Source organism: Rhopalosiphum padi, chromosome 3 (genome assembly GCF_020882245.1).
Source record: "Rhopalosiphum padi isolate XX-2018 chromosome 3, ASM2088224v1, whole genome shotgun sequence".
In the NCBI taxonomy this organism is placed as follows: domain Eukaryota; kingdom Metazoa; phylum Arthropoda; class Insecta; order Hemiptera; family Aphididae; genus Rhopalosiphum; species Rhopalosiphum padi.
In genome coordinates, this window is record NC_083599.1 from 55,060,020 (window position 1) to 55,085,280 (window position 25,261).

The 25,261-nt window shown below is 26.0% G+C and overlaps 2 protein-coding genes across 2 annotated transcripts; one reads left to right on the plus strand and one right to left on the minus strand.

Moving 5' to 3' along the window:
• Positions 1-913: 913 nt before the first annotated feature.
• On the minus strand, positions 914-13,336 carry LOC132927412 (protein decapentaplegic-like). Its single transcript, XM_060991932.1, has 6 exons — positions 12,807-13,336; positions 5,987-6,091; positions 5,707-5,865; positions 5,224-5,428; positions 4,859-5,085; positions 914-2,829 (listed from the first exon to the last, which is right to left on the minus strand). The coding sequence occupies exons 2-6, from the start codon at positions 6,084-6,086 to the stop codon at positions 2,426-2,428; spliced, it is 1,095 nt and encodes a 364-aa protein (XP_060847915.1). The 5' UTR covers positions 6,087-6,091; positions 12,807-13,336; the 3' UTR covers positions 914-2,425.
• A 6,872-nt stretch (positions 13,337-20,208) lies between these two features.
• Positions 20,209-24,669, plus strand: LOC132927017 (uncharacterized). Its single transcript, XM_060991468.1, has 4 exons — positions 20,209-20,337; positions 20,475-20,624; positions 23,112-23,279; positions 24,035-24,669. The coding sequence occupies exons 1-4, from the start codon at positions 20,254-20,256 to the stop codon at positions 24,212-24,214; spliced, it is 582 nt and encodes a 193-aa protein (XP_060847451.1). The 5' UTR covers positions 20,209-20,253; the 3' UTR covers positions 24,215-24,669.
• The last annotated feature ends 592 nt before the right edge of the window (positions 24,670-25,261 follow it).

Here is a 25,261-nt window from a genome sequence, read left to right on the forward strand (position 1 = left end):
CTTTCAAGTCAACACGGTGTTAGTGCGTCACAGATCAGCAGATGATACACGATCAAAAAATATTAAAAAAAACATAGAAAACCAAAGTATTTGGAATATTTTGTAATGTATTAATGTAATATTTTAACAATAAAATGTTGTTTATGTAATTTATTTACTTATACTACAATTAGTAGTTTTATAGACATAATTTACATATACCTATTAATTTTGTAATTTTATAAATTATAATGCAATTGTTAATTTGTGAAATAGTTAGAAAGATGTAACTTTGTGCGAGCGTAGCGAGCGGCTTTGTAAAGCATATTTTGTCAAAAGCGCCCATATGCAATTTCAGCCTCGGGACCCAATACTCAATAGGTTCTTAATCCGACCTTGAAAATATGGCGTATACTCAAATCATTATTTACCAATACATCCCTGTCAACACCTGTTATACTAACTAAAATGTTTTTCAATCCATACAAAAAAAATCTACCGGAAAGCCATTTCAATTTCTTATGAGCAAGTTTTGAAATTGCAAATTATTTTGTAGTTAAGACTTTGTAATAATTGTTTGATTTATATGTAATTTTTGATGATTTAATACAAGATTCTTCTTAAGTATTTCTTACTGTAACAATAAAATCTAAAAATTATGAACACAAATTATATTTTATAGAAATATTAAGTTCAAATTTGAACGAAATTATTTATGTAAAGGATACATAACGTCGTTAATAGGTAATTCTATATATTTTTGAATATATTTCAACTCCAAATAAATGTTTACACTTTTGCTTTCCATAAGTCAAATTAGGTTTATATTTTTAATATTATTTGTTTATATTAAAGTTTCGAAAGTTTGAAAAAAACTTAATATTGATAGGGGGTGCTTACCTCCGTGCCGTTACAAACATAAAAGACTAATATATTATTTTAAAATAAATATTTTTAATAATACTTATCTACATCTACATACAACACTGTTACTAAAACACACAGATTTCAAATAATAATAATAATAATAATAATAGTAATAAAAAAAATGTACAATGCAGTTACATTTAATAAAATAACAATGAAAATAAAATATTAATAAATTACTTAAATGTATAATAGGAATATAAATCATAGTAACAATAATTCGTATTAGGTTGTCGTATATGTTCAACATACAAAACATGTCCAAGACACAATCATCATAGTTATTTTACATTAAAACGGATTTGTATTTGCTTTGGACTAGACTTGTAATTTATTTTTTACAATTATATCAATTTGTACGTATTTACAAGTATTCTTTTTGTACAAATATTAACATGTTACTGAAAAAAAAATATTTGATACTGGTAATTATACTGCATTATACATATTTATTTATATCAACAATGTAGGTACAGCTAGAACAGTAAAAAATTCGTTATATTTTAAACTTTCAGGCTAAAAAACTTTAGACTAAGTGGAAATACCCGCACGCACATATGAAATATATGTCAGATATATTATTTACATTACATGTCATATTAATATGTAGTTATATCTACCATGTCTGGGTTAAAATTGAGATGATGATTTTTTTATTGTACTTCGCCTTACATGCTCTCCCCAATTTTGAATTAAAAAATTCATTAAATTTCTAATTTTTTGAATTTATTAATACTTAAATTTAAATAATAAATTATTTTAAAATTTTTAAGGAGTGTTCTATGGCGAAACAAAATTATGTTTTTCAAATCAGAACACACAATTTTTCCTGTAATTTATTAAGTTATTAATAACCATTATATATTTTAACAATCTAATTCAAGATTTGAACGAGTAGTTTCTTAGTTAATAAAATGTTTATAATAACAATATTAGAAATGGTTTTCGGATACATAAAATAGATGAAAATATATTACATATAATATTTATTATACTCAAACCATTTTTATAGATTATATAGGAGTTTGTATTTCCACAGGACACTCCACATATAGTACCATAAACCACAAGAATTAGAAAATATGGTAATTTTAAATATTTAATTATAACTAGAAAATTCCAATAATCAGATTTTGAATGATTGCGTTATCGAAGATGAAAAAGAGGGAGAGTATGCTTGACGATTCGTCTTGTAAATACATGTATATACACAAAGGTATTATTATACAATTGCCTACAGTGAAAACTCTGTAAAACGAATTTGAAGGGACCAAGAGATTTCTTACGTTATAGAGAGTTTTCGTAATAGAGGTAGGGTAGGTATCAGAATTATATGATAGATTATAGATCAAACCAACTATTATAATGTAATATATTTTATGTTATATAGAGTTTTTCGTTGTAACGAGTTTCGTTTTAAAGATTTTTTACTGTATATATAATAATATTATGTCGCTGGCGAGTTCTGACGTCGTTTTGAAAAATGAAAAGTATAGCAAACGTGTAATAACTGCCGGTATTATCTACATCCGCACTCCTCGACGGTCATGTCCGGGTAGTTTTTCAACACGATCTTTCCATCGTCGTCCGTATAGAGCAACGTCAGTGTACTCAACTTGGTCGGCACGCAACACGCCCGGGAAACTGTAGCCGGATTATACGAGTTTATCAGCGTCTGCATAACCGCGTGGTTGGACGCGTTGATGTGATTAGCCAACGGGAACGTACACTCCCCGTGACAGTAGAACGCGTCATATCCCGGCGGAGCTTGGATCCAATCGCTGAACCCGATCTCTTTAAAATCCACGTACATCGAATACCGTTGGCAGATCTTCTTCTTTTTCGCTTTCTTCTGCGGTCCCGCCACTTGGTCTGCCGACCGTTTGCTCCGCCGCAACATCCGTTCCATCGTGCGCTTGTCGCCTGCAAAACGATTCAATAACATAATATTATTATTAATTGTATAATTCATCACATATTTGAATAACAATCAACATTGTGAACGTAGAACTTTGGTAGTATTTCGAGTTTAACGGGATTTTATCCCGTCCACGTCATTTTAAAAAGTCATTTTAAAAATAAACCTATCTTATGGCTACTGTACAGATTTTCCTAGTAATCGGATAAAGCTTCCGAAAACAATGAAAACATATTTTAATTCGTCATGAAATTTAAATAAAAATGATTTTTTTATTTTATTTAGTATAAACTATTTAGAATTTAAAATATTAATAATATTATTAGAGAGAACAAATTAATTATTAAATATTTCGAGATGTATATTTAAATAAATTGAATTACAAATTAAATGATGTTACTCATAAATGTTATATCAAATAAATATGCTATAATAAATACGATTGAAAAATAACTACCTATTAATGTTGAATAAAAAAAAAAAAAATATTTTAATGAATTATAATGACGTTTTACGTACACGAGCGCTCCGCTAATTGTTTTACACATCTTCTACAATTCTATTTATACACATTTACACAACCCAAACGCACACGCATAGTAAATAAAACTACTTAAAAATAGTTGGTTTCGAATCCCTTTGATGTCTATAATATTGAATACAATTCGGTCGGAACAAACGTTAATGCTTATTATTATTAATATTATTCGCACCCTTGGTACAAGACCGTCACAACCTAAAAAACATAGTTTTGAGAAAATTCAATTTTAAAATGTTATCTGCTCCCAAATTAATACATTCAATAATGACACAAATATATGTTACGGATGCATTGATTGTGCTACGACGGACACATATTAGTTGCGGACGAATTTTTCAGATCAATATTATAATATAACAATATGTATTGTGGACACGAGTTTCGTTGTCATAATGCTAATTGTTTATAGAATTTTTTTTAAATAAAAACCACGTGAGTTGCGGACACAAATATTTCCTTTTGCCATTTTTTTAGGACTTAGGACAGGCCATTAAAAAAATTGGTAGTAAGGGTTAAAAATATTTGTATTTTACAAAAGAACAATCGTTATTTTTAAAATTGCCGTGAATATTTTTTTTTTTTTATAAAATATTTATATAGTATCGTCAATTTTTATTTATTTGTCAATATAGGTTTTATTTGCACACGCCCACCTTTAAATTTCAGTTTTCATTATGCAATGAAAACGGAACTTAAAACCGTAAATCACACCTAACTCTTTAAGTTTTTCACTCTACATTTTTATACAAAAAATAGACGAACAGAAAGACAACATATATTAAACAAGCACGAGTAAGGTTGTCGTTAAACTGATCAAACATATTTTTTGACAGCCGTCTCAATATCGTCATTATCAAACATTAATTTCCCAACGTCCACAATCGTTACATCGAATATATTTGAAATTTGTCCACAGTTAGTATGTTATATTTTTGTCCACAATTCGTATATTACCTTTTTAGTTTTCGTCCTTAACTCACATGGTTTTTTGTCACCGGAAACACTTGCTACGACTTGTGGCAGTATAGCATTTTCAATTTTGTAGAGAAAAACAAAAGCTATCAAATTGTAGCCATAACTTAAAAAATCAAAATTTTGATTGTACAAAATTTAGAGATTAATGGTGGATCAGTGAGGCACTAATATAAATTAGCTCTTTTCATAATCGTAACGTAATTCACTAATTAAATGAAAAAATGATAGTTGTTAAAAACAATGTATTTCTGGTGGTATAATATTATAATAAGTAAAAACAGAATAAATCGTAGATAAATTGGACCTTATAGTGTATATTCACAACCCCCAAAACTATGATTTTATGGTTGCGTCGTATTAGAAAATAATTTTGAATAAGTAATTGTGTTTAAAAGTATTAAAAAAACTCTCGCGTTCAGGAAAGCCGGACCATTTCAAATATTTAGTCTAGTTTACTTATTTACGCAACAAATATCGATATCTGGTTAATCTTATAGTGAGAACATAATTATACTTACTAATTGTCCCGTCGTCGGTATAAACCAAAAGCAATGTATTTTCAGGTGATACAAAATCAAATACGCTGAGCAAATGTGTGTGACTACCAGACTCTGTGACGCATTGTACTAACATACCATGGTTGTCTTTGAAATTGTTCTTCGTCAGTCTTTCTATAAAAGGTGTTACGTCAAAACTTTCGGTCTTTGAAATTGTTGACATATTAATTGATTTCGATTCGATAACTCTATAAATATACAAATATGACATAAATTTAATAATTATTCAATTAACAACCAAAAATGTATATACAGTACGTATTACATATTATTATATTAATTACACCTAACATAGTAATATTATTTGTTTAATTATTTATAATTACCTGAGAACAGGTTTTGATAGACCCTTCGTGCCAGGTTTGATTATATCATGTATAATCACATGAATAGATTCTTCGTTGCGTAGTACTTGATCGTACTTCATTGTAAAACGAACTTCAGCAGCTTTAACCTGGTCTCCTTCTGGTAGAGAATCTATATCGAACTGTAGCCTATATTTTTTAGACTTAGCATTAATTGGAGCTGATCCTGTATAAATATAACCGTTATAGTTAATTTCATCAAATATACGAGTGTCAAAGTGTTATACTAAAATATATTAGCTTAGGGTAATGTAATATTCAATATAAATTAGTATCATCATAAATTAGTAATCTATTTTATTTTGACAAAAATATTATAAGGGTAAGTATTAAACATAAATGTTAACTTTTTACATAATGCAGATGTTATATAGTTAATGTAAAAATAATAATATATAGATAATAGATATAGGCACTATATAATATGAAAAACTTTATTTTCACCTTTATTGGCGTAAGCTCTAGCAGTATTAGCAGACGTTGTGTGCAAACCAGGAAGAGAAAAATGTGTTGTCATATTTTGTTCTAACATCGATTTATACAGCTCCATAGTGGCAGGTGGTATCTTTACGTTGTCTTCTGCTGCAGGTCTTCGGTTTAAACCTTTATAAATAATAAAAAAATAATAATAACTAATAAATCGATAATTCAATACAATTATTTCCACTCAATTATGATTGAAATTATTATTGCAATAATAATAATTGTATCAAATAAATTTTACCTAATTTTGTAAGTAAGTTTTTTTCCGTTTCATCGTATTTGGTAATTTCCGCCAATCCGGTGTGTAGCATAGACAATAACACTAGTGAAAATATAATCATTGTATCTAAATTCAAAAAAATTATATTAATGTCAAACGGCGGTGCACAATATACACATGTAAAATATTATTTTAAATTTAAATATAAAATATATTATCTATTAGTTTTAAATAATGTATACATCATATTTAAGTAAAATAAAAAACTACGTACATTGCGTAGTTCAATGTGTGTCACAGTGCGCGTGGTTCTAATATTATTTGTTAATTTTTGCTTGTACCCCTCAAACGTAGTATCGTTATTTAAAATAAGGTTCGAAACAATTCTATCATATTTAAATTGTTTACTATATCATCAGTTATCGGTGTCATCGATTGTTGTTTTCGAAATTGATTTTACGTAATATAACGTGGAAATAAAACGAATTCCACTTTTAAATTTAGTGATTTTTGGTTTATACACATACCCTTCAAGTTTTATCTTTTAAGCTGTTCTGTACCTATGTAACTTACTAGTTTATTAAAAAGTTTTGTTAATTTATTATTATAAGGACAATACATTTACTGTTGAAATTATTTGATGTTATACCTAAATAATTAAATGTACGTTTTGAACCCAAAGATGTTGTTAGTTCCTAATGTCCCTATCGTACTAAAGATCAAACAGAAATATAATTGTATGCTTTAAAAATAAAAACATAAAAAATGAAATTGTTAATGTGATGAAAAAACGTTCGAAAATTTAAAAAAAAATCATTTATTATAATTTATAGCTAATGGTTTATCTTCTAAATTCAGTAATCAAAGAGTGTACAATAATGATCTCAACTTCTTTCAAAAATAAGAAACTTCACCACTTCGGTGGTTGACAAAAATTGTTGGAACGTAATATGGTTTCAAATATACTTCGGCCAATTCGAGTGGTATTTTGGTGAGGAAGAATGATGGTCAAATGGGAAATAAAATTATTACTTTTTGTCAATTAAAAGATATAAATACTGATAATAAAACACGTAAGTTATAGGTGTAATTAACGATACTTGAACCTACCTTATTTTAAATATCTTTTCTTATTTTTGTTTTACCGTTTATGTTAAACGGTATAAATAATGTACAAACTGTAAATATTTATTTTTAGAAAATAAGTGTTTTAATAAAGATAGTCTTTCCATTTTTTGCCTCAATATTAGAAGCTTAAAAGATAATATTAATGCACTTTTATTATTGTTAAGGTCTATTGATCATATGTTTGAATTATTTTATGTTATAGTGAGAATTAGCTAAAGGATGATATTAATTTTATAATAAATGGTTATGAAGCAATACATGCTCTTTGCATGCTAAACAAATCAGATGATTAAATAATAATTGTAAAATAAAAACCGTCCGGAGAATAATGTTATCAAATTGTAATTCTATTTAAATAGCTATTGTTAAAATTCATTCACTGTTTTTTCTAACTGGATTATATAGATTACCTAGTTATAATTTGGATAATTTTTTTATTATGTTTAAATGAATACTTATCATATTTTAATTAAAATTATAATCATATCTTGTGTGGTGATATTAATATTGATATTTTAACAAATAATAGGTATGGAAACAGTTGAATACTTGAATATCTTATATAGCAATACTTTTTAATCTACTTGTAATAATTCTACAAGAACTTCTAGTCATTCTAATACATGTATTGATCCCCTTTTATAAAAAATGTTAGTTCCAAAGATATATCATCTTATATGTTACGCAATAATATTACTGATCATTTTAGCTTAGTCTTAAATATTAATATTGATGATGTAAAAATTCGTAATACCAAGGCTAATAATTAATTAAAAGTTAAGTTCAGAAATATTGATTTGAAGCATCTAAATATGTTAATTAGAATTGGAGATTGGGATACTCTACTATAAAATAAAAACGTTGATAATGCGATAGATATTTTTTAATAATAAAATTAATGATTTAATTGTTATCATCTTCTAATAATTACGAAGAAAACAAAAATAAGAGCAATACAAATGAGTGCAAACTTAAATCTTGGATTTCTTTGGGTCTTATTATAATATTAGAGAAAAAATGTATAATACAACAATACATCAACCTTTTAACTTAGGTACATCATAAAAAGTATTGTATTAATAACAGAAATATACTAAATAACTTAATTAAAACTGCTAGAAAAACATCTAATAAAAAACAAATTGAATTAGCTGGTAATAATTCAAAAAAGTAGGGGAACTTATAAAAATAGCTTCTAATACCAAATTTAATACACAAACTAACATTAATTAAATAAAGGATGAGACGGGTAAAATTACCAATAATACGAAAGAAATCACTAATATTTTTAGTTATTTTTTGTTAATGTCTGAGTTAATATAGCCTCTAATATTAATGTTGAAGGTTAATTACTCTAACATCAAGTATAGCTAATATACTTGAAAAATATATAAAAAGTAAACTTGTTTATTTTTGAAATGAACATACATTTTTAATTAAAACCAATTTGGTTTTTTTGGAATAAATTATCCGCGAATAATGGTATATATAGTGTTACTACATTTAATTATGACAATCTTGATCTAAAAAGCATGCTATTGGTATATTTTTAGACTTAAACAAAGCCTTTGATTCTGTGGGTCATATTATACTGTTGAAAAAAATTTGAATACTGTGGAATAAGATATCATACACTATTAGTAATAGAAGTCAAAATTAAAAATATTTATAGTGATGATCAATTAATTAATTATTTAGTACCTCAAGGAACTGTACTAGGACCATTACTTTTTATAATATATATTAATGGATTATTTAACCAAAATTTTGGAGGTAAAATATTGTGTTTTGCTGATGCTAATACAGGAATTAACTTAATTAAAAATTTGTTCGGTAATAATTTTTTACAATTTAATCTCTCTAAATCTAACTTTATACATTTTAGAAGTAACAATAATTTGGATAAATTAATATTTCACACGGTCTCATATCTAAATTATGGAAATAATTGTGTCTATCCTGTTATTAATAAAACTCGCACTGTAAAATATTTAGGAATACGTTTTGATGAATTTTTAAAATGGAATATCCACATTGATAAATTAATAATGTCGGTTCGAACATATTTTATGTATTTAAATGCTTAAAAAATATCTTAACTGTTAATGTTAAAACGACAGTATCTATATAAATCTCTAGTACAATCAATAGTGTCCTATGGTAATGCATTCTGGGGTAACGCTTTTAATTCACATATTAAAAACTGCATACAACATTAAATTATCTTGAAAAATATATATTCAATAATATCTTAAAAATAAATTTAAAATGAAATATATCTTCATATATTGCATGTTTTTGATGTTTTTTTTAAATAATATTTATATAAATCATTAATATATTATGTTAATACAATAATACTCTTTGTAAATATTTTTGCTGGAAATTAATAAATTATTATTATTAAATGATATATTATTTTATTACATTTTAACATCAAATCTCGTAAACCATTAATTTTGTTAAACTATTGAAAATAACATAAAAAGTATTTTTTTTGTATACGAGTGGTTTTAAAAATACTATACCTATTACCCAAAAATTATTATTTAATACGAAACAGAAACCAACAAATATCGAGTCAGCAAAATTTCAATAGCTACCTTTATAAGGCGATGATAACGACAAGAGCAGGTCTGTCAAGCATTTCGCGAGGTGTGTCGTCTAACAGCCAGTCATTTAAAAATTAATTGTTTTGTGTGATTGAATTTATTATATTTCAGTTTATTTTAATGAAGAGTTTATTATTTTTTTTTTTTTTTTTTTAAAACAACTTTTACTCTTTTTTTGAGTGTGTGTATTGAGGCGTTTGTAAGAAAACACTTTTGTAAAAGGTAGAAAGACACTGCTATAATTAATTTATCTTCCTGTACTCGTTATGATGGTCACTTATTCTGGAGTAAAGTGACCTTAGGATTATAAAGTGTAAATCCCGTGGGATCTTGTTAAATTATCCATTTGTACAGCACACATTAACGTGATCACTCAAAGGAGAATTAAATAAGCTTTTACCGCAGATGTCAATATATTTATTCATTTGAAAATTTGGAAACCGATAAATGTATGTCATGTACGTCTAGTTTTTGCGTAGCGTATACAACAGCATAAATATTTACTATACGATCGATGGTAAAATGTTTTACTTATTTAATCATTTATTAAGAAATTGATTTTTATGAAAATGAGCTGTTACTGATATTTATCAATATCAATGCAGCGCCCCAAATAAACAGTAAAATATAACGATATCTATTATAATGATTTAGATGCCAAAAAATATCTTTAGGTATTGAACACAATTGTAATTAAAAACTTGTATTCATTGTTATTTTGATGAAATAAATTTAGCACCAACTAAAGTATAAAATTAATAATATTAACACATTTATCACATTAATATCATGCTTTACAGTTTATACAACAATAGTCTATGAACAATGGATAAATATAAACTCATTATACAAGTAGGCTTTATAGTCACTAACCATTAGACACTAATATAGACACAAGTTATTGAATTATTAAAAAAGTGTTACTGAATAATATTGATATGTATGTAAAAAAACACTTCATTATAACTCCGTGTAAAAAAAATCTAAATTAAAAAAATTCTATAGAGACATTGCATTTAGTAGGTAATGATTAAATCTTTAAAATATGTTATATAATATGGAAATTAAGTGAAATACCATTTTTTTAATATTACTAACACCTATGACGACAAATATAATCAATTGTAAAGTTAAACACTTGGTCAATTATTATTTTATTTACGAAATTTACAATGGTTGAATGGTGGTTACTTATTTGTAATTATTTGAGTATACTTACACGTCCTGCCAAATAAGTAAACAATATATTGACTAAGTGTTTAACTTTACAATTGATCCGAAAAGCTCAAAATTATTAAAATATACAAACAATTAAAATAACATTTTTGTATTCTATCACTATTATTATCATTCACATTGATTGTTTTATTTTCTTATTCAGTAAATATATGTTGTTGAAATTGTAGTTTGTATTGTTTTCATTTTCTGTTAAAATAAATACTTATTGTTTAATTATATTTCAACTAGTTTTAAAATAACATTTTATATTTTTTCACCCAAATAAAATATTTATTGATTATTATGTTACTTAGTTATGATTTTATAAAAATATTGTTCTCTGTCATAACAAATCACATAATAAATATCTATTTGATTTCACTTCTTCGATTTTTTATGAATTTTAAGTTAAAAATTGTATTATATAATTTATACATATTTGTATACATAATGTAATATAACATACTAATTATAGAGATAGACTAGGATTCTGTGATTTTCACTCTTTTTAGCGTCATTACTTATATGTATCTCCGAATATCTATTGTAACCATAGATAATTAGAATATTATATTATATTATCTATGATCGTGACCTACAATCCATATTATTAATTTTGCATTAATGACGTATGAGCAATATAGGTTGTTTGAACAAATATGATTACATAATAGTATATGTATACTTATAATACGTACAATAGCTTACACTGATTTAATTTAATTATTGTTTATAGAATTTTAATATGTATGTATAAAAATGTTGGTACAAGGAACTATGAAGTAGTATTAGAAAATATAGGGAAAGGAATTAAGTAAAAGTACAGGAAAGATATATAAATCGAGTTAGAAACATAAAGAAGTTAAAAGAAATATAAAGAAGAACGCAGACATTAATTTGTACTTGGAATTTTAAGGAAGTATATGAAAATACTGAAAGTATATGGAAGTACATGGAAGTACTTGAAAGTACTTGGAAGTAATTGGAAGTATATGGAAGTACACATAGTTCTGGTAAAAATTATGGTGAATTTAAGACATAATACAATTTACAATTTAAATAATGAATACAAACAACACACACAGTATATATAAGATAATAATTGCAATAATAATATAACTATATACTTATAAAATAATTGTCGTAAAAAACTTATGAAAAAAATATTTAAATTTGTCATCGGGAGTTTAATTGAAAACAACTTCTCCACTTTTATGAAATCGCTCCTTAACCTTAAAAATTGTTAATCCTAAGAATTTTAAAATATTCATAATAATTAATTTGAAAAATGAGATGAAGTATTTTTCAAATAAATTTCATGACGAATTAAATATTATATACCTATGTATTTTTTAAATTTAATCCGATAACTAGCTTAGTAGGTAATACGGTATTTATATGTATTAATACGACTGGCAAAATATTGATACTGTCGAGAAAATAAAAAATAAAATAGTTAATATTCGTATAATATTATAGTGCGTTATTGACATGTGTGTGCACGTACGGGAGCGTTCCGCGATTTATTTTACACACAGTCACACGCACTACAACGATCACTTACTATACGAACGCGTACACACAAGCCGCGCGCAAACACATAGACTGTATAAACTCCTTAAAAACGGTCAGTTTCGAATCGCCTTAACACAGTGGTGGCATACTTATTCGCGAAGACGGTTTGATATGATTTTCGTTTTGATCACTATAATATACATATGACTGATATTAAAACGCATTAAAACGTCCAATTGGTAATAAACTAATAATATTGATAATGACTGACAGCGACAACCCCGTGCAACGTGATATTATAATAATAATATTATATGGGTTGGTTCGGTGTTATTTCGAAAATAATAAAATATACGCTGTTGTATTACCTGGTGTGTGTGTGTGTGTGACGACGACGCTGCTGCCGGCCCGATGCTCCGTTGTTTCGGAGAAGAAAAAAACCGCGCGCGTTCAGTGGTCGTCGACGGTACGACGATGGCTGCGTTACGACTTGAAACGCAGTGATGGATATATCATAATATTATAATTATTACTCGGACGTGCCGCGCACTTTGCCGTTCCGCCGAACCTACCGGCCAGCCGTATTTCTACGCCACGAAAAAACGTCCGGACGGCCGATGGCGGCGTGTGTAATGAACGATATTGTCGACAAAATAATGTTTATGTTTTCAAGACGCGCACTGCGACGACGTTGCTGCACCGCACAAATGCACGACCAAACCGAAAACGAGTTGACAGCGAAATGATGACCGCTGCAGGGCCTCGGAGGGTATTGCCGGTCCATTGTGTGTACGTATATAAACATAATAAAACGCGCGTATACATATACCCGGTCCCGGGTACACCACACGTGTGACCGACCGTCCTCCGGCGGACCGACCGCGCCACCGCCGCCGCCGGAAATCGGCAGACAAACGGGCGCCCGGCCGGGCTGTACGCGTCGTGCGGGGGAGATAGTCGGGGATTTTGTGAGTGCGTATGTGCGCGGCAGCGTGTGGCGGCGTTGGGGAGTCGATGGTCAAAGGGCGTGGTTTTCGTATTTCTGGAAACCAGATTTCTGGGCGGCTGCAACACAACACGCGGTCCTACAACGCACATCGCCGCCGTATACATTATTATTATTATTATATACGTATATAATAATATTGTGGTGCTCGAGATGGGAAAAGAAAAATAGTATGGGCACGGACGAGGGACGCGGGAATGCGACAGACGCGTATTGCTTTATGCCTGCTGTACGCGTTCCCACGGAGACTCGATGACCAAAAACGTCACTCCCTCCTTCGATGAAATCGTTTTTATTTTTAACCCTCTCAGCGGCTACACCGTCGCATTACGGCGGCGACCCGCTGTGCACGGTAAAATAGTAATATTGTTGTTAAACTGTGCAAGTTTTTATAACAATAAATATACGTGTGTGTGTATATATATATATAATATATAAATTCGAGAAGTAATAATATTATCGTTTTGAATTTTGATACAAACAGATGAAAAATATATTTTGGCATTTGCCGTATAGGTACTTCACTAGCTTTAGATTTGGTTACCGTCGGAATGAATCTCTGAAAGTGTATATAATACTATATATTGTTATGATACCGTGGAAGTGAAATTAAATTATACTATTATGATTTAATATTCCCTGGACGATTGCCTATGCCAAAATAGTAATAATAATACTATGAGGAAACGTTGTGCATCATTAATGGAATATTCGTACAAAACATTATGTTTTGTTAAAACGTTAAAACGTTTAACCGTTTTGTTTAGTTGTTTGGACACGAGACGGCTCGACGCCGATGTCCAGCTGCTTCCTATAAGTGTGTAAAAGCAGATGTGAATAAGCACTATAGGCCAGCGGGTGGTAACGGTGATCTTTTTTTTTGTTCCTTTTTATTAATAATACAATATTACGAATGGCGATGGTGACTAAAGTCAATTCTTTAGGCCGCTGGTAAACGTTGGTGCCACGCGGCACGTAGTCTATATAGCTATAGTTGATAATAATATGGTAGATTCGTATTTAATTTATGATTCTTAAGAGGACGCCATACCCGCATGTGTTGTCTCTGTCTTACTAACGTACATCATAAGTCATAACAAATTTTCGTTCAGTGGAATACATTAAATTTTGTGATGTTAGCTTTAATATTAGAGTAAATTTACCGATTATCAAATTTAAAATTAAGAATATTATCTAGACAATGACATATGATTTTATTGATATTATCATTTTAAAGTGAGTTATGGACATTTTAAAGTTGTAATATTTTGCAAAGCTGTAACATATTTTAAAATAATAATATCATTAAAAGCATATGTCATTGCCCAGATAATATTGTTACCTTTAAATTTGATAATAGGTCAATTTACTCTAATATTAAAGCTAACATCACAAAATGTATTCTGCTAAACGAAAATTTGTTATGATGTACGTTAGTAAGACAGAGACAACAAATGCGGGTATGGCGTCCTCTTAAACATTCATTGTGTAATGCACGATACGTAGCTCTGAAATACATTATAATATGGGTGGTATTAATGGACGAAAAAAAATAATATAACAGTAAACTATAGTTACTAAATTGTGATAACTTTATGTATACGATTTCAAAAATATTAAAAATGTTGTTATTCAAATGTATGCTGCTATTGCAATAATAATACCATAATGAAAGTCCAACATAAATAATCTTATATTATTTATGAATTTATTATAACAACATAATGATTATAAATTACAATATTATATGGGCCGTTGACACTACGCAATTAATCCTAAAACATTCAAATTAACGAAGATGTTAATTATTAACATGCGTTGAATCAAACAATATTTCAATAAATATTAATTATCAACTTAAATAATAAATAATCAATATAATTCAAAGAAAGCTTATATTATTATGTTTTTAATATTGACGTATATCGCTATAACCAACAATTTACAGGAAAACATTAAATTGTTGTGTAAGGTAAAATAATCGATTTACTTTACGGTGAAATATCTGAACGACTGGCTGACTCGTAGTTCGTAGATCAAATATTGGACGAATGAGGTCTTTCCTGATATCTGAAATTTTGAAATTCTACAAAGTTATTTATTTATTAAATATTTATAGCAAATTTATTATTTTATTTAATATGAAATCTTAAATTACCCACTAAATACATGCGTTTAATTGATATTCTTTTGAAAGAAAAGGCTTTTTATAATGCATAGGTACCACTTTAAATTCAAATTTACTCGAAATCGAGTTTTAAAGAAATCTATTCATAAATGCATATAAAGCAATTTAACGTTTTAATAAGACTAGCAATTTGGCAAGGTATTAGGTTCGGGTATCATTTAAATCAATTTAAAGTGTCAATTTTATACCGTTTTGTTTGATATACAAGCCCACCGATAGAGATGTTTTCTTATTCGTGGCGAATACAATACTTGAATGCCGGCAGGTGGTATCAATATTGAAATAAAAAATAAAATATAAAATGTACAGTTTTTTTTTTTTTATAGACATTTGAAATCCAAATGTGGACGAAATAAGATACTCAAATGGTTAATAACGATTTAACAATAAGCTGAAGTTATATTATTAATATTATTGATATTATAAACAATTTTAAAATTTTGCTTAAATTCTGAGCTAACCACCTCTGCCCAAATTCAAGCAAGTCATAAACATTTTCGCATTTTTATTTTTAGAGTAGGGATTTTATAGTAGGTACTATCTTTAAGTAGCTAGCGATATTGTTTAGCAAGAATGAACTTAGCAGGACTTAAATTTAAAAAAATATATAGTTTTCGTTTATTTTAACATCATTATAACAATTTAATGTTAACGTTATTGTACATTCAAACGTTATTTGATTTTTTCTGTTAAACGTCATTTATGTTTTTAAACGTTTATTTTAATTCTTAATGTTATTTAACGTTACAACTTATAACTTATAAATTATATTATCATTTGTAGTAGAATTAATCACACCGTAATGTAAGAACTAAATAATTTGTAGAATTTGTTGGCCATGTTATTAGATTAATTCCCCGAAAAATTCCGATAACGTTATTAAATTGTTTTTGTTATAAATAAATTTTTTATTTATTGTTAATCTTTAATCATAATTAATGATATAATATGTGTAATGACTAATGGTATTCATTTTTTTTTCGTTTACTGATTTCGTTTATTATTTTTATTTTGTTTTTCGTTATAACGTTATGAAGCTCTGTTAGTAAGTATTATCATTATTTATACTTGAATAGTAAACCAACAAAATATCACAACTAAAATATCTCGGAACCTATACATGACTATTGCATGAATTAAATATCGCCAATATAAAACAAAGCAGAAATTGAATTATAATATTATATCATACATAAAACTCAAATAAACAATAATATTGTATGTATTTCAAATGATATTATAGTATTGGTAAAAATGATAAAAATGTGTATAATATATTGAAATTTATGTAATAAATATGTATACTAATTATTGTAAGTAGATATTTAATGTAATGCCTTGAAGATATAATCGTCAAACTCTCAAATTGGATAATCTTCAACTAGGTACTTTTTTCACTCTTTCAGCCAGACTCACTGCCTTGTTCTTTTTATTTCTTGGCATATTTTGATTTCCTACTTTACTTTGACAGTTTGACTTATTTCAATTTTAGTTGAGTTTAATTTACGTCTCAAAACATTTATAAATGTATAGATCGGAGGATGTTGAACGGAAAGTAAATTAGCAAATCCACCGTTAAATCTTACACATATATGGTTTTTTATCCCACACGCCATAGTTAGGTACTTTGTATTTTCTCATATACATTCGATCAAGGTATTACATTTAATATCTACTTGCATTAATTAATATATATATTATTTTTACTACTTTCATCAATTGTATTATGTATATTATACATATTTTTATTGTTTTAAATGTTTTAATCATACTCTTGTAATAAGTTCATCTTTATTCTCTATCTATTGATGATAAAATTTTGTTGTATAAAATGTAAAGCATTATAATGTGGTAAGCTGTAAATATGCTTAGTTATGCTCACGTTTTTAATATATTTATATAAAATAACCATTAATAAAGGTTTCAATGAAGTACAATTATGTTAAATACCCATAGATAGTATTTGACATCTAGATTCATTGCAAATTATAATTTATAGTGGATATTGTTGTCTTTTAAAATGTTTATTATTTACCTATGTTTTTCTATAATCACTAATCACCAACTGCTCAACTTGATAAAAAAACGATTCTGTGATAATAATATTGATTCAATTAATATCATATTTTACATTCGGTACACTAAATGTATAATATAATAGGTCATAGGTGCCTATGTACTTTTCGTATTACTTTCTATATTTTAAAAATATTTAATTATTCGTATTTTATAAGATTTAAAAAATAAATAATACATTTGTAATAGAATACATATTGTATTATTTATAAATTCAATAATGTAAAATTTAAAAATAAATTATTCAATGTAATATTAATTAATTAAAAAAATAATAATAAATAAGTAACTGCACTTTTTGAAAATTTGAATGACTGTACATTGTTATTTTTATCAAAATTAAATACTCTTATTTTGTTGTAATTTAAAAACGATTAAGAATAACTTAAAATATATAGATAGGTAACTACTTCAAATATTCACCGAATATTTATGTTATCATTTTCTAGATATGGTATAATTTTCGTTCGACTATTTCTACCTTTTTTTAACTATTCATAGACATATGATATTTATCGTTTTTTTCTGTTTATAAGTATTTAAAAGATATTTTTCGTTTCGTCAAAAAGTTTGAACATTTAATACAAAGTCCCTCATTAACTTTGTTTATACTGAAATTAAAATGTTTTTTAAAATATATGATAATTATTTAGTTTAATATATTGAAATTATCATAATAAATCACAGCTTAGTAATTTATTTGATCTAAGAAAAGTATTTTTTAATTCAATTACAATTATCTTACTTAATTAAACCATCATCATTATTAACACGATTTTATAAACGTTCTGGATTTTTTTTTTTGTAACAAACAGCTATTTATATAATTTAGAATGTTTTTATAAAGTTTTTGCAGTTGCTTTAAAAAATAATTTTAAATACATGTTTATTAAAAGGTATTCATTTCAATAATATAGTATCATATTCAGTATAATTTGAAAATAAGCGATAAGCTGGAAAATAAAAATACACATATTTACTTTACCTAATTATATAGGAAATATTTACATAGAAATAATTTATATATTCTTATTGTATCAAAAAAATATATAAACATTAATATTTTATTTTAATTAAGTGAAACACACCCAACTAATTTAGTTTCGATCAGTTAAAATTTACAAAGGAACTATTTCCGTAGCCATTTTGTTACTTTTTACTATTTTAATATTTTATATATAAATATAATATTATACATTTCCGGTATAATGTTTAGAGGTTACAGTTGAAGCATGTCAACCCTTCATAAATATTCCTATCAATATTTATGAAATTCATGATTGTTAATCATTCTAATTTTTTGGAAACTTATAAAGTACTATTTTATTGTTGAAAAATAGTAGTAATCATAAAACAATGGTATTAATGAAAGTGTTTGTTCTTACTACATTATTTTTATTATCCAATTCAATAACCAGCTTTATGCCAAACTTAACTTAGGTAAATTAATAATCTTCATGATTAATTAAATGTATTAGGTAGGTATTTTTTATGAACACAATTTATAATTGTAATTTATATTTTAGTATATAATTATTATAGAATCATATAAAGTTGTATTTTACAGAATAAAATGGTTTTTAAAGTTATGAACATACATTGTGTATTATAAAATAAAATGTTTTTAAAATATTTTGCATTCATATATGTTAATAATAAAACAGCTTACTGTATTAAATTACATGGATTTAATTAGCAGGCTTTTTTCAAAATGGTTCCGTTTCAAATTTTACAAAATAATAATGAATTATATTATTGTTATAATTATAATGTATATTAGCATTTGTATTCATAACTTGATATCGTACCACGTAAACAATACAAGTTATTATTAATAAATAATAAGCAACTACAAACATTAAGATAATATTATGCGAATAACAAAAGTGAATTCAAGACACTTGTAAAAAAAAAAGAATATGTTAACTCCTTCCTTTTTTTTATTCTTAATTTTTAAAATCAAAACTAAGAATCAAAAAAAGTTGTTTTGAATTTAAAACTAATTCAAAATTTGAAAAACTTGATTCATTTTAATTGGATTAAAAAAAAGACAAAGATTTGTCATAAAAATATTTTTATCTATTTGATTATTGTAATCTAACAAACCAACATAAAAGTATGTTTAAACCCAATAGTTTACTGTCTTTTATGTGTGATAGATTAAATTTAGATTAATCAATAAATAATGTCACACTTTTACTAAATACTAATTAATACAATACTACGTAGGTATTACACATTATTATAATAAAACCAATTTATTTAATTTCGTTCTATTCAGTTGAAATTTTCAAATATAACATTAACGGAAACACTTTGTTATTTATTTTCGATTAAATATAATCATATAATTATATGATTATGTATGTATGGATATATTATATTTGTGTATTTCCGGTTAATTTTAGAGGCTACAGATCAAGCATGTCGAAAAAACCCTCAATAAATATATTGTAAATGAATTTATATTTTTTAATCTCAATTCATTTTTGATGCTGAAAATTTATTAAATAATCTATCGTTGTTGAAATAAACTATCAATAACATGTCAATAATTATAGTGTTTGTTCTTATTGCATTTATCTCGTTATCCAATTCGAAAACTAGCTTTATGCACAACTTACCTTTGGTAAATTAATATTATGCTCGATTTATTCAACATATTTTTACGTATTTTCTATGAATACGATTGATATAACCATAATTTATATTTATTTTTATTTTTATATTACTAATAAGATATATGTATTGTTACTCTTATTGCAGGGAGAATATCGTTTGGTATATGAGAAACTATATCCCTGCCAATCGTCAAATATAATGCAGTGTAATATGTATCTAAATAAAAAGACATTAAGTATAAATGAGGTATTAGGAAATGTAACATTGTTATTACCGTTGGACGATACTCTTATAGTAAGTAAATGTTGAGATAATTAAAAAAAACATATATTCTTTTGAGTTAACAAATATAATTCAATTGAATGTTTATATTAATAAAAAGACATTAAGAATAACTGAGTTGAAAGAAAATTTCACATTCTTATTACCTTTTGGTGATGCTATTATAGTAAGAATATATTGAATAAAATTAGTGACATAATAGTTAATACCTACCTAGGTACTCGGTTAGTACTTAGTTAAAGTTCCGAAATAAAAAAATGCTTATAGAATTTTTAAATAAAAATTATTATCTTACATTTTTTTTAATTTTAATTTTAATAAAATTTTTTTTCATTAAATACAATACATTTACATAATATATTAAGTGAGTTAAAAGAAAATTTAACAATTTAGTTGAATGTCGACAATACTCTTACAGTCAGTTAATATATGTATAGTAACATAAAACGGAAACCAAATTTTGTTTTTGTAAATTTTAATGGAACATACAATGATTCAATAGAAATAACTAGGGCACGGATTTATATTTAAATACATATTTTTAATGTGACTTGATAAATTAATTTAAATGAGTGATAAATTCGTTGCAAGGGATTTCCAATGAAATTAACTATATTTTATTTTACATATTTTTACATATTTTGCATTAAGTACTTGATTTTATATATTTCTCAATAATTCCATTTTTTCCAACATATTTTGACAATTTGTTCATTTTTGATTTTTTTAATAATTATTAATTATGTACAATTGTATTTTTCAATACAAACAATTTCCCAAATTTCCAAAAGTACAAAATAGTAACAAAATAACACCAATTATTAAACTTAATCTACGGTAGATATAACTTACTGCTTCAAACATAGTCAAAATGCAATACTGTCCAATAACATCAGTGGAAGCCGAAAGATCATTTAGTCAGTAAAAGGCAATTTTACGACAAAATCGAAGATCTTTTGAATATAAAAATTTAAAAATGGTTGTCATAAATTGTAATCAAGATAATTAAAATTTTTATTTTTTTTTATTTCTGTTTTATAATATTTGTAACACCTTTTTTTAAATAATTCTACTATTTAAAATATTATTTTTTTAATTAGAAAGTCATATGGATATTGGATATATTATATAATTAAATATTAATAAATAAATCATATTAGTAAAATACATATTTTGATTTTATTAGCAAATATTTATGTACATATTTTGCTAATGTAAACACATATTTTGGTTTCATAAATACATATAAATCCGAGCCCTAGAAATAACTATCAATTTTTAAGATTTTAAAAACATTTTTTGGTCATTTAATACAGCAGTTAATACGAGCCATTATCATTGATTTGTAAATTAAGTTACTATGCTTTGGTGAACGCCAAAATAATTGTGGTTTCGTATATATTCTTTGGTAATTTTTAATGTTAAGAATTAAGTAAAAAAAAATAGTTATTGCTCTGCTGTATAATAGTAGACATGGAGATGAGTAGATCACTATAATGGATGTGTTAAATTTGAATGCAATGACAGGTATCATTGTATACGAAAAACGATTCTGAACGAAGGTGATTTGTCAGTCTATGATAATTAGTAGGATATATTATATTATTAGCTAATAATATGTAATATGTATCATTATTTTACGCGTTTTCGTAAAAAATTTAATTTCATACGCTATTATAAAATGTTTTCTATATTGACGATGGAGTTTTTTTTTTACTGTTAGTTATGGAGAATCTTGTGTTCAGTTTTTTAACCTAAGATATAAAACACAAACATTTTAAGTATTTTCAACTTAAAAATTCCTTGCAAAATTTCGTGATTTTGACATATTTTGTAAACATTTGAACTTTAAATGTTTATAAACAAAAAATGCGACTAACGATTTTTGATTTTTTTACTATAATAAGAACAACTTAAAATAAACCTTGTATTAAATTTTAATGATTTTTTGGAAAGCCAAATTTTTGTTATCGGCATTTCAAAAAAAAAAAATTAGAAAAATCAAAAATTTCAATGACCTATAAATAGTTTAAAAAATTCTAAATACTTTTAAAATTTAATCGTAAATATATAACACTAATATAAATATTTTGTGAAAATTTCAAGTATTTACAATGATTCATTTTTGAGTTACAGCAAAATAAAAAAAATTATTTTGTCCATAACGCGTTAAGCATACAAAGTCCCGTTTTTCCGTTATTTTTTAGGGATTTTCCTGACGCTTTTGAAAACTACTGGACATTTTTTACTTTTGGCCCCCCAAATACCAAGTACCAACTAGATTCATTTTACTTTTCAAAGTGGGGCTGAAATCAAAAATCAAAGCATTATTACTACTCCAAAACGTGATGACAGACATACAAAAAAAAAAAAACACATCATTGTTAAATCAATACATTCATCACTCCGTTCAGAATCTAAAACTCAGTTTATACTTGTAAAATATTTGAACGTTCTTATTTTATAATACCTGAAAATAATCTACAATTTTTTTTATAGCTCGATGCAAATATGGCTTCTTGGGATACAATTGGGGGTTGGAAACCAAATTCAATGGTTTACACCACAAAGAATGCATGTAGTAATTGGAAAAATGTACTAGGGAACGTATGGACTACAATGACTAAGGCTTTAAACCTTCCCAATTCTAGCTGTCCAATACCAGCGGTAATGCTAATATTAATTAATTAATTAATTAAATATACTAACTATGGATTTAACAAATGCAATCATTTGAAAATCGTCGAATTAATATTAATAGGACATAATATTATCCCCAAAAAATGTTTTAAAATTATTATTTTACTTGATTGATTATTAATAAAGATGACAGATGATAAAATTGAACAGTAAGTAATTTTTTACTGTTGACGTATAGTAGATATCGCTGTCCCGCAATAGGTATAACAACATAATGTATACGCTTATTAATAATTAAATAGTTAATAACAAATTGTTCCTAAAAAAATCATATCCTTTTTTTAATTTGTATCTACATTTATACGATTTATTAATTAGTAGATCAACCCTAAACTATCCAATTCCAAGAAGTTTTAGAGCAGAAAGACTTTTCTAATTCTAAAATATATAGTGTATAAACTATGTTGTGACCATATTATTTTGGGTTTATTTTAATAATCATTTAATTTTCAACGGTAAACGCGTATAATTCAAACATTCAGTATACATTGCATTAATTATTATTATTATAATGTTTTAATATGTCCAGAGAGATACCACACTTTCAATTTGCAAGATATTACATTTTATTTTTAAATTAAACTTTTTTTCAAACTCTATTTCATTAATATAACAAATTCATATAAGTGCATTGCAATAGTTATTAAAATTGTACTTGAGACGTTTGTGTGATTCCATCATTACTTTATGTACTTATAACAATTGATCTTTGAATGTTGCAGGGAACATATTATATATCAAGAGGAGTTGACGTGAAAGAATTAGAAGATCTTAATTTTCCCAAGGTGTATTTTTACGGAAAATATAAATTAACGGTTAAGTTAAAAAATTCAGAAAATAAAGTACTTGGCTGTAGTGTTATAGAGATGAGTTGTATAAGGCCGTGGGAAAAACAAATTTAATTAAATTTTACTAAATAATAATAAAATTTATTCTTATATAGCCATAATTAAAATATCTTTTAGTATTATTATTATCATAATCAAAATCTGGTATCATACATAAGTTACTAGTATTACTACATAGTATCATATCAAATTATATTTTACAGTATAAAATGTCTTTAAAAGTCTCAAACATAAATTATTGTGTTATGTGTAATTTAAAAATGTCCAATATTTGCTTAAAAATTAAAATACTTACCGTAAAAAGCCATCATTCAAACACAGCAAAATGTATTAACCTTAAGAATTATAACAATTTGTCGAATCGCACCAACATTAATGAAGGTAGTCAAGTGTAGTACACCGCTTTACTGAATAAGTATAGTAGGTTAGGTTCGACTTATAAAAGTTAGTTGGGTTACAAATTACAATTTTTTAGTTTATAAATTTCAATTTATTCAAAACAACCCATAACATGCAATTTTGTAATACCATATTATGATAAACTTAAAAAAATTATTTAAAAATTACAAAAAAAATAAATAAAAAATTATTATTTTCAAAATGTTTTCTAAACATAATAAAAACTGTTTAAGTGTACTGCCTCGGTATTGCACAATATATGCTTGGATTTCCAAAGAAATGACTATACAAATTATAATTATACTATTAAAAAAAAAAAAAACATTAATGATTCAATTCATAATGTGGATCCATATAGATATATCCTTGTATGGCTTGTGCCAAAGACCTTGCTATATTATTATTTTGTTATGTTAATCATTTTTGTTTCATTTAAATTAGTTAATTTATAATTAAAAGTATTATATTTGTCTAGTTTAATAATAATTATAACTATACTATTGTAACAGTACATCACTCACTAAAACAGTCCTTATCAGGACTACACAATGTCAGCCAATCAGAACACGCCCTACAGGAAATTACAGTAGTCAGAGCCGTTTTACAAAATATAAGTTCTTCCAACTACATTAACAACCTGACAAATACAGCCGTGGATAGGGGAGGTCAGGACAAATATAATGAGACCCGTCCCATGGCTGT